The following is a 10,916-nucleotide window of genomic DNA, read 5'->3' as shown; positions in this document are numbered from 1 at the left end:
CTGAACATTGCAAGATGGAGGTTCCTAGGGTCATCTGGGACCAAGATATTGGCTAATGTCATTTGGTTGCAAGTAGCTGGGAGGAACTTACATACCAGAGGCTGTGTGTGAACAGCCCAGGAGTGGGGGTTCTCACAGCAGAGCAGTGTAAGGCTGGCTCCCAGAGTCAAGGGTTAGAGTGACCTAGCAGATCACCAGCCCAGGTACCAGAGGGGAATATCACAATTTGGCTACTAATCTTGTCCTCAGTTTAACCTACTGTTATTACTGGGCTCTGAGAATAATAAATCTGTATTATAGATGGGGCTGCTAGCATGTTAAGGTTGTTCCTGCCCACTTCCCATTACAGACCCAGTTTTCAGTTGCTTGTAACTTTGTCCACATGTACGTATCTCCAAAAATTCACAAAATCCCAGAAAAACTGGAGACCTTTTTTAGCAGGAATCTTTTGCAACAGACCTATTATAGTTAGGAACAGTCAATTTTGCTACAAACTCAGTACAAGAACTGTATCACACTACTAGCTGGCTGCTAAAGCACTTTACAAATTAAATGCTACCATTTTACTTCTGGGAAAAGAGACAGCATAAAGTGACTCACTTTGCATGCAGCAAAGTCACTGAGAGCTTAAAGTAAGCCAACCATCACAAATTACCAGACCAAATCATTTTCAGTTACGTTTACTTATGTAGAGGGGAATCAAATAATTTTCTCTACCATTGTGTCAATGTTTTGCTGCTAGAAACTATTTACAAAGGGAGTCACAAACTTTTACCCTTTGGTGCAGAAGTTATTTTAAGGAGTCTGTAAGCAGGAGTTAAATGTATTTTGTTAATGAGATAACACACCATTTGATGCTGACATTGATAATGTAACTTCCCATAGAAATGTTTAAGGTTGAAACGCCCTCAACCTAGAATTAGTTATTACAGGAAATATCCCACCTATTTATTAAGAACCCACAAACTGAAACAGTGAAGTTTCCTCAACAAGAGCAGCAGTGGATATGGTTACACTATATTCTGTAAGCTTTTCATTATGAGTTTAGTTCTGTGCATTTACGCACCGTAAGTTACACAATATTGAGTTGCTATACAGTATATTTTCAACACCCACATTTGCTGGAGCTAACACTGGTTCTGCTATACTTGAGAAAAAACAAAGTGCTTTACATGAAAGCATGATGGAGTACGCAAGTTATCGGGCACAGAAACACTCCAAATTACCTATCACGCAACACCTTTACTTAAAACTAAAGCCCACTATTTGACTAATACCAGATTAGTGTTTATGAATAAGTGTAGCACTAGTAAATGACAATGTTAGCTCTTACAAAGCTAGAAAGACTTTCAGTCCCTGCTCAAAATCAGGGCCAAAATTTCATGTATGTGTTTAATACCCTGTGTGTGAATGAGTGATCTAATCACCTTCATTGTTTTTTTATTAGTAAACTGTAAAAATCCAGTGAAGCATTTTCCTCTTCAGTACTGTTGATGCAATCTACAGATTGAAAAGAAACGGCAAAGAACTGAGAATATGTTCAGTTCTCCCAGTCCCTTCCGTTCCCACTAAGGAAACAATTCAAATGTCAAACAGCAAGACTTACTCTTGGCTTTTTCCTTAAAAGATTAGTGTAAGCAACATTATTAAAGTTGGCATAATCTAGAGAAAAAAAGCTTCTACTAAGCATTGCATAAGAACACAAGGCATTCAACTGTTTATAGCCAGAGGAACCAGACTCTGTTCAGGAGACCAGAAAGGGGTTATAGTAATTATAACATCCTTAAACATACCAGCGGAAGTTCTAACACAAATGGAGAAGAGTCTAGATAAGTGTTACCACCTTACTTTGCATAATTCTGACTTGTTGAAAGTAAGATCAACATCAGAAATTAGTAGCTAAACCTCCACACGCCCCTCCATGAAACAAGTTTTTTTTATTGCATGAAGATTGGGTAAAATGTACTAGAGTTTCACAGTTAGCAAAGACCATCAGGTAATGTGCAACAAAAATCTTTATTAGCATTCACAGACTGTTCAGCAGTTACTGCAACTTGTATTTAACTTACAATATTAAGACATTAAAGGGCTACAGTGCAAAAACAAATGCTATTGGCAATCATGTAAAGCATGGTCCACAATAACTAACAGCCACCCCTCAGACGCAGCACAAGATGGAGGGTGGATTCCTTCTGGATGTTGTAGTCAGACAGGGTACGGCCATCTTCCAGCTGCTTGCCTGCAAAGATCAGCCTCTGCTGGTCAGGTGGGATGCCTTCTTTGTCCTGGATCTTAGCCTTGACATTCTCAATAGTGTCACTGGGCTCAACCTCTAGGGTGATGGTCTTGCCAGTCAGGGTCTTCACAAAGATCTGCATACCACCTCTCAGACGCAGCACAAGATGGAGGGTGGATTCCTTCTGGATGTTGTAGTCAGACAGGGTACGGCCATCTTCCAGCTGCTTGCCTGCAAAAATCAGCCTCTGCTGGTCAGGTGGGATGCCTTCTTTGTCCTGGATCTTAGCCTTGACATTCTCAATAGTGTCACTGGGCTCAACCTCTAGGGTGATGGTCTTGCCGGTCAGGGTCTTCACAAAGATCTGCATACCACCTCTCAGACGCAGCACAAGATGGAGGGTGGATTCCTTCTGGATGTTGTAGTCAGACAGGGTACGGCCATCTTCCAGCTGCTTGCCTGCAAAGATCAGCCTCTGCTGGTCGGGTGGGATGCCTTCTTTGTCCTGGATCTTAGCCTTGACATTCTCAATAGTGTCACTGGGCTCAACCTCTAGGGTGATGGTCTTGCCGGTCAGGGTCTTCACAAAGATCTGCATACCACCTCTCAGACGCAGTACAAGATGGAGGGTGGATTCCTTCTGGATGTTGTAGTCAGATAGGGTACGGCCATCTTCCAGCTGCTTGCCTGCAAAGATCAGCCTCTGCTGGTCGGGTGGGATGCCTTCTTTGTCCTGGATCTTAGCCTTGACATTCTCAATAGTGTCACTGGGCTCAACCTCTAGGGTGATGGTCTTGCCGGTCAGGGTCTTCACAAAGATCTGCATACCACCTCTCAGACGCAGTACAAGATGGAGGGTGGATTCCTTCTGGATGTTGTAGTCAGACAGGGTACGGCCATCTTCCAGCTGCTTGCCTGCAAAGATCAGCCTCTGCTGGTCGGGTGGGATGCCTTCTTTGTCCTGGATCTTAGCCTTGACATTCTCAATAGTGTCACTGGGCTCAACCTCTAGGGTGATGGTCTTGCCAGTCAAGGTCTTCACAAAGATCTGCATGTTGAACTGTACAGAAAGAGGTATCAGAAAGTTCTAACTTCCCATATTGATTAAACTTCCTACAGAACACAAGTCATCCCATAACACAGACCCTTAAGCTTCACACCAACATTTCAGTTTATCTACTGATTTTACTGATTACTGAGCTTCAGTTTTCTAATCAGAATACCCAAAACTCTTCCCTGCTCTCTATATTTAAATAAAAAAATGTTTTGGTGAGACATTTCCATGACTGGTTCCCTGGACCCTAACCAGCCCCTCTGTTGCTGGCTTAAGAACATGTCTGTCTCCTGCCCACAAGGGGAGATATCAGACGTTAGCAAGTTCAAGCCCTTTCCCCGGCAGCCGGGAACCCAGCTCTTCCCTTTCGCGGCTTCACCAGCGCTCCCGTCCTCAGGGGAGGGAACGCCGCGCCACCCACCCGCGCTCTTCGACGCCTTTACCTACCCGAGCGGCCCGCGCGCTCACTCGGTCGCCCCCATCCCGGTCTCCGCGACCCTTCTGGGCGACACACGCGGGCTACCGGAGCTTGGGACCGCCCCGCTCCCCTCCCCAGTCACAATGAGCGCCAGTGACTCAGCACTCTTCACTTCCGGGAAGGCAACGCAATGGCGGCCCGCCACCTCCGCTACCTTAGACCGGGCCCCCTTCCCGCACAGACACAAAGAGGTGCAAAAACCAGAGGCTGTGCCCTCAACTCCCCTAAGCGGCTCTGTGCCGTCCCCACACTAACCGCCCCTACTCTCCCGAGCGAGTGGCCTCCCCACTTTCCCCTTCACACTGCCGTGTGTCGCTTCTTACCGTTAACCTCCCGCGGCTTGGACACTTATGTGTAAGACTATAAAATCAGCCTGTCAGCACCGACGCCACTCCCACAGAAAACAATACTGTCCGGTTGTGAACTGCGCAACTCGCGTCTCACCAGCTCCTATTTATAAGACTGGGGACGCCGGACGCACCACCCATTGACGCACAGGTAGTGTCAGTCCGCTGCAGAAAATAGTCCCAAGCAATGGCCCTGCACCAAAGGGGAGATACAGGCCCTTCCCCGTCACAAATCCTTTCCTGAAGTCTCAGGGTATGTCCCTTCCTCCCTGTGAGAAATCCACAGCTCTCCCTCCGAATAATCGAAATCTCTCAGGCGCGGAAGGATATCGGGGTACGGTGAGAAAGCTACCAGACAGCTCTGGAAGCTTCGTCGACTGAGAGGACGGTAGGCGGGGTTATGCCAGTTGTCGGCGTTGATTGGTGCAGAGGGAGAGAGACGGGTCATTGATTGGTTCACAGAGTCAGACGGGCGAGGCCACGAAGAAAGCTCTGGAACCAGGACGGGGAGAGAGGGGTGATTCTCGTCGCTGATTGGTACGCGGTGAGGTAAGCCTTGTTGCTAAGGGGCGCCGCCTCAGAGAAGCAGATTCCGGGCGGGGGAAGAGAAGGGGTGTTGCGCGCGCCGGCGCGCGCGGAAAACAGTGATCTGCAGTGGTGGGGGAGGGGTACCGAGGGCCTTCATGGGGGTGGGCCCTCACGGGGAGGCTGGGGCCCAACAAGGCCAATGGCCTGTGGGTAGCGATGGCTTTCCTCCCCTCCCCTGGCAGCCAGGATGGGGGAGGGCTTGGGCTTTGGAAGGGGGAACCCTCCCCCCCATACGCTATCATGCGACTGCCCTGAGCAGGGGCCCGGAAACCATTCGTGCCAACTGCTCTGGCCCCCGGCCACCTTCCTCGAGCTGGAGCGATGAGCACCAAGGCGTGTGGTGCTGAGACACTGGGCCGGTGTCATGTCCAGTGGGATGTGTCAGCCCGTCAGTTAAACTGGCTCTAAGGGGCTGCTGTGTGGACGCACCTGGGTCTGTTAAAACTGGGCTTGGTTTATTATTTTAACTCAAATAACCTGCCCTTAGACCCAAATGAGAGTGGGGAACTCAATGGGTTTGCACTCACGTAAGTTAAACCGGTGCAACTTCTGCATGTAAGTAAGGCCTGGCACTTCTGAGTAGTGAAGAGCCAAGCTGCTCCTTCTCTTGGACCTGATTCATTGTTGCCTTGCACCTCCTGTAGTTATGCCAGCACAAACTTGATGTGAAAGGTCATCATCTATATGTTGCTGGCACCCAGTGCCGAGAGGCAAAACAACAGCAGGGCTTGGTTCGCTACCCGGTGTGCTTCACCCAATAATCACAACAGGGTGGAGAAGCAGAAAAGTTTATTTGAAGCTTCAAAAAGGTACAGGGAGAATAGAATCTCAAATCCTGCACACAGAGCAGGAAGTTACACAGGCTTTTATACATCCTTTTTTCACTATACTTATCCAATAGCAAGCTGCCCTAAGTATTCATATAGCCAACCAATAGCTACCCGCTTGTTCCCTTGTTTTTTGTATCATTTGTTAAACTATACATAAAGCTGCTTTATTCAGCATTTTTCCTCCATATCTGCCCTGTTTGGCCTTGTTTAGTTTCAGGCAGTCTGACTCTGCAACATATTGTTGCAGATCCTCAGCATAACTGCTGTGAGTGCCTCCAGGCAGGGGGGGGGCCAAGGACACTTGGGCCTAGTACACGTAGTTGCTGCAAGTGCCTCCAGGCCGGGGGGGGCAAGGACACTTGGGCCTAGTGCGAGGGGGCTTCATCGACACTCGTGGTCTTCCATCCCTTCAAGTTACCATGCCCCAGTGTCCCCAACATATATGAGGCTTTGTGTACACTACACACTTACTTTGGTATAACTACGTAGATGTATGACAAATGTTTAAACAATGTTATATTTTGTTTTAAAATTTCTGACTTTTCGTGGATGGGTGGGTGTTTGTTTCATTCCTAGTAGGTTATTATTTTCCTGTATATAGTGCTAAAAATGGTCTAAATGCTTGATCCATGGGAGCCCTGTATGTACTGAACTAAAAGGGTTTAAAACTCAGCATAAAACATAATGAGCAACCTACATCTGTTCTGTGTAGAATGGAATAAACATGGAAGAAGCAGGAAAGAGTTTTTAAACTGTTTTAATTTAAATATCCAACCTCAACAAATAAAATTAGAACAAAGATCTTTGTATAGAGTCTGCCAAGTGGTAGTGTCAGGAAATATGAGTATAACTTTTTAAGATCCAGAATCTATTAGAATAATAGCAGGAAACTGGATCTCTAGGGCTCTCGTAGGGATAAAGAATATCTGTGGGTGGGAGGTATCTCTGTAATTGTTTCACTGTGATTAATAAACCAGAAAACACCAGAGTCTCTCTTATTGTTTCTAGGTGTGGTTCCCAGTAATATCAGCTAAACTGCTTTCCCTCAGTTACTGTTGGTTTTCTTTTTACCTATTCAAAACAGCAGATTAGAATCAAGTCTCAGTATTTTCACCATAGTCTGATCTTAAAATAACTTGTTGCTGTTTCAGAATAATTGATGCTTCATGGAAGTGTCATTCTATTAAGCTTAGTACAGGGATCTGCATGCCCACACAAAATGCAGACTCCATATTCAAAATAACAATGGTGTTTATATGAACTATGGTGAAATTAATTATCCCCCCAACACACACACGCACCCCCAATTGATTTTCTCAGATAACCAGATGTCCAAATAAGATAAACAATTACGTGGGCTTTGTGCAAAGAATTTGGTGTGGGGAAGGTAGAGGTTGGAGGAATGGAATTGACCCCCACAACGTGCATGTGGGCCACACAGCCACCATTCCAGCTTTGGGCTGGATTAGCGTCTGTTCCCGCTTTGCACCTCCTTGATTTGGTGCACTGGATTCACATAATTGTGGATTCAGTGGCCTCTCCCTTTACCTTTCTACCATGGTCATCTGTTCCATCTTATTTGGAGTCACCACAGAACCCTCCTCTGTGCTGGGCAGAGGGTAGAGATAGCTCTGTTGTGCAGCCACTCTTATAAAATGTGTCATCCCACCCACCCTTCCGTTCTTTTCCTCTCTGTGCAGAGCAAATTCAAGGCCTGTTCTATACTTAAAAATTACGTCAACCTAGTTATGTGGCTCAAGACTGTGAAAAATTTCATGCCCTGAGTGTTGTCGTTAGGCCAACCTAACCCTAAGTTGATGTAGATATGGCTAGGTCAATGGAAGAATTTTATCCCGTCTCGGAGAGCTGGAAAAATCCTTTCCTAACTGTAGCTGTGCCACTGTAGCAGCTGTAGTGTAGACATGCCCCAGGGCTGACGTGGTGCACTCTGGACCTGGACACATTCCCTATATGCACAGAGGATTTAACTCTGCCCTTTTATTATCTTGATACTCTGGGTGGCACTTTCTTGCTATGGCAGTCACAAGCTTGTGTTTGTTTTACATGTAATATACCAGATTCTGTTTCATTTACAACAATGTGAATCCAGACAACTCCACTGGAGTCTGGTATATAGCTGAAAACAGAGTTTGGTCTCATGAGTTAGTAAATGACAGTTTCAGCCTTAGCTCAGAATTTCTGTTGGTGAGAAAAACAAACTTTCGAGCTTACACAGCTTGTCTCAGGTTTTGTCTGCACTGGAACTTTGTTGGCAAAACTTTGTTGCTCGGGGTATTAAAAAACACACACACCCCCTGAATGACAAAAGTTTTGCTGACAAAAAGCGCGGGTGTGAACAGCACTTTCTGAGCAGGAGTACTCTCCTGCCAGCAAAGCTGCTGCCGCTCATTGAGGGTGGCAGACTTTTGTCTCCAGGAGAGCTCTCTCCTACCGACAAACAGCAGCTATACTGTGTGCCTTTTAGCAGCACAGCTGTGTCCCTAAAAGGTGCAAAATGTAGACAAAGCCTTAGGGCTAGTGTACACGAGCAATGTGGCTTGTGTAGTTGTGGCACAGCGCTGGGAGAGAGCTCTCCCAGCGCTCTAAAAAACCCACGAGGAGGCGTAGCTACCAGCAGTGCTGGTGCACTGTCTACACTGGCACGTTACAGCGCTGAAACTTGCAGTGCACAGGGGTGTGTTTTTTCACCCCCCTTAGCGAGAAATATGCAGCGCTGTAAAGTGCCAGTGTAGACAAGCCCTTAGTCTCTCATCAACAAAAGTTGGTCCAATACAAGATATTACCTCACCCACCTTGCCTCTCTAATATCCTGGGACCAACCTGCCTACAACAACACTGCATACAAATATGATAAACACAGATTAGGCAGGTCTGGATGTCTTTAATTCTTCAGGTAACATAATTTTCTTTCTACAAAGTATAAGCATTTTTTATTTTTTTCATATGTTGTGCTGACAATTTTATGTGAAAAAGTATCACCAACCAGCAGTTGACTGTGAATAATATATAAAGAAATGTGAGTCTGGAAAAAATCCAGATCTTGTGACTGGTTTGACTGCACAGGTGGCTACAACATTTGCCTGATCATGGGACACAGCTAGGAACACAGCTTCCTTGTATAGTGGTTTCAAAAGTAGGTCATTGGGCAGTACTACAAAGCAACCCACTTGCTGAAAAGAGGGCTCCATGATCACAAGAAATTTATCAGACAGATTTGTACGTTCCGGAGCACAAATCATAGGTGACCTATCCTGCAGTAGAGCCTGAGCAACTGCAAATCCTATCTGCTGGGACATTGCAAAATCAAGCAGTTTATTTGTACCTACAATGGCATAACCTGGGAAAGGCAGGCTGTTGGAAGATTTGAGTGTGACTACCGTAAATGCAGTATTTTTCGTGCAGGGAAGGGCTGCTCTCTGATTAATTTTGCCACAAGGGAAAACCAGTATTTATTCCCAGTTCACTCCTAAACTCACTAAACAGCTCTTTCTATAACATTAGGATAATCACTTCTACCTATGTCATAGGAGCACTTGTGAGGACTAATTAACTAGGCATAGTTCCACTTTGCAGTGGAAATAGGACCTATCCTTTTTTAAAGATCTATGCTAAAGCCTTAAACATGTCTGGATAGGTCTAGATGACAGAGTCTAAAATACCAGCAGCTAATTTACGTTAGTGCATCTATCATGGCTAGGATTGGTGCTATAATAGTGGGATATTTAAAAAAAATCTCAGTGCAGTAAAGGCTTATGTGTGACTAACAAAATGTGAGGGACGATGTGAGTGAAAGGAAGGACCGAGAATATAAGTGGAAGGTGAAATAGGTGACTGTTTATGCAAATATTGGAACTGAGCACTTTCAGACTTAGGGATAGTGTTGTATCCCAACAACATTTAAGATCCATCAGCTGTACAGTTTTTAAACTATTTCCTTTAAATGTGGGTTAAACAAGGTGTTGACAGCTACTACATGCAGAGTATAACTGTGTTAAACCATTTTAAAAAGCCTTTCTCAGGTCTCTGTTAGTATATTTGTACCCATCCATGCTGGCCAGTATAACGTTGAACAAGGTTTGTAGAAAACATTTTAAAGCCTAATTATATGGTCTGTTCATACTGTGACTTTAAGCTGTGTATAAAATAACATTTAACAATTCAACAAGCCTGAGATTTTTAAAACATTGACATCTTGAAGGTGACAATATCATTGTTTGATAGTCAAGATGGTCAGTTAGTTGGGTACATTACGGGTTTCCTTCGATTAACCAAGTTCCACTTTGGTATAAACAAGAAAGTGCCTTTACAAATCTTTGTACAAGTATTTGTAGCACTTGTGCTCCCAGGAGATTAATAAAGATGTCATCAACTTTATAACACACGTCTGTGTTAATATTCTGTGCCTACTATGATAATGGTTACAGTCCACTTTCAGTTTGTTTACTACATGCTCTTGGGAGCACATTGGATGTGCTCCAACTTGCTGCAGTTAGGAAAGACTTTTTGTTGACTTTAATGCAAGTTGGGTCAGGCTCTAAGTGTAAAAAGTAACCCTAAGTAACTAAGTAACCCTATAGTTGTGTGGCTCTTTTACCCAGGAACAGGAGACAGATACATTGTTAAAAATAGGAAAATATTGTTGTAAAACACACAAAATTGTGAGGGGGAATTGGGCAGGCATAGGATCTGAAACTATTTTTAATTTTTGTTAATTAAGTTGATTTCAAGTTGATACCTCTTTAACAATGAATAAGAGCTAGTCCAACAAAGTAAAATAACTCCATTCTGAAACAGCCTTCTTCCATTGACCCAGCGATGGGGCTTATGGAGGAAGCTGTATTTTGTCCTCCTGAGCCAGGACAGATTGACTCATTATATCCCTCTTGATGAGAGAGAACCACCCAAAATACTTCCCCTACTCCCCTCCCCATATTATGATTAAATCTCAGGCAATGTTTTTCTCCTCCAGCGTGCAGGTTTTGTAGTACTGATTCCCATTATTTATGCCTCTTATCTATTAAGTATGTTGTTATCTATAGGCTACTTCTAATACTCTGGCCTCTAGAGTGAAAGTGAAAATCAGTATCCATATTTCCTAATTTTCTCTTTAGCCCACTAGTATCCAGCTGCTTTCAGTGAGGCTTCTCCAGTGTAAATTCCCTTGCACACAGAATCAGAGGCTGAACTCCAAGAACTCAGTGTTCTGCTGAGTCACCATTACACACTCAGAGCCAAGGGAGTACAGAAAGGCACCTTTGTACCTTTAACAATGAAACACATCAGCTACACCTGGGACTGAACTTTGAACGTCACAAGATAAGAGGAGAGCGTTTAATGAATTTTCCAGACTGTTCTCCTCCCT

General features: G+C 44.7%; 1 protein-coding gene across 1 annotated transcript; it reads right to left on the bottom strand.

Moving 5' to 3' along the window:
• Positions 1-1,997: 1,997 nt before the first annotated feature.
• Positions 1,998-4,250, bottom strand: UBB (ubiquitin B). The gene is made up of 2 exons (XM_007057662.4): positions 4,092-4,250; positions 1,998-3,296 (listed from the first exon to the last, which is right to left on the bottom strand). The coding sequence occupies exon 2, from the start codon at positions 3,288-3,290 to the stop codon at positions 2,145-2,147; it is 1,146 nt and encodes a 381-aa protein (XP_007057724.2). The 5' UTR covers positions 3,291-3,296; positions 4,092-4,250; the 3' UTR covers positions 1,998-2,144.
• Positions 4,251-10,916: the final 6,666 nt, after the last annotated feature.

The sequence above is a fragment of the Chelonia mydas genome, chromosome 17 (assembly GCF_015237465.2).
Source record: "Chelonia mydas isolate rCheMyd1 chromosome 17, rCheMyd1.pri.v2, whole genome shotgun sequence".
Taxonomy (NCBI): domain Eukaryota; kingdom Metazoa; phylum Chordata; order Testudines; family Cheloniidae; genus Chelonia; species Chelonia mydas.
The sequence above is the reverse complement of the archived record's forward strand: the minus strand, read 5'-3'. Positions and strand labels throughout refer to the sequence as shown.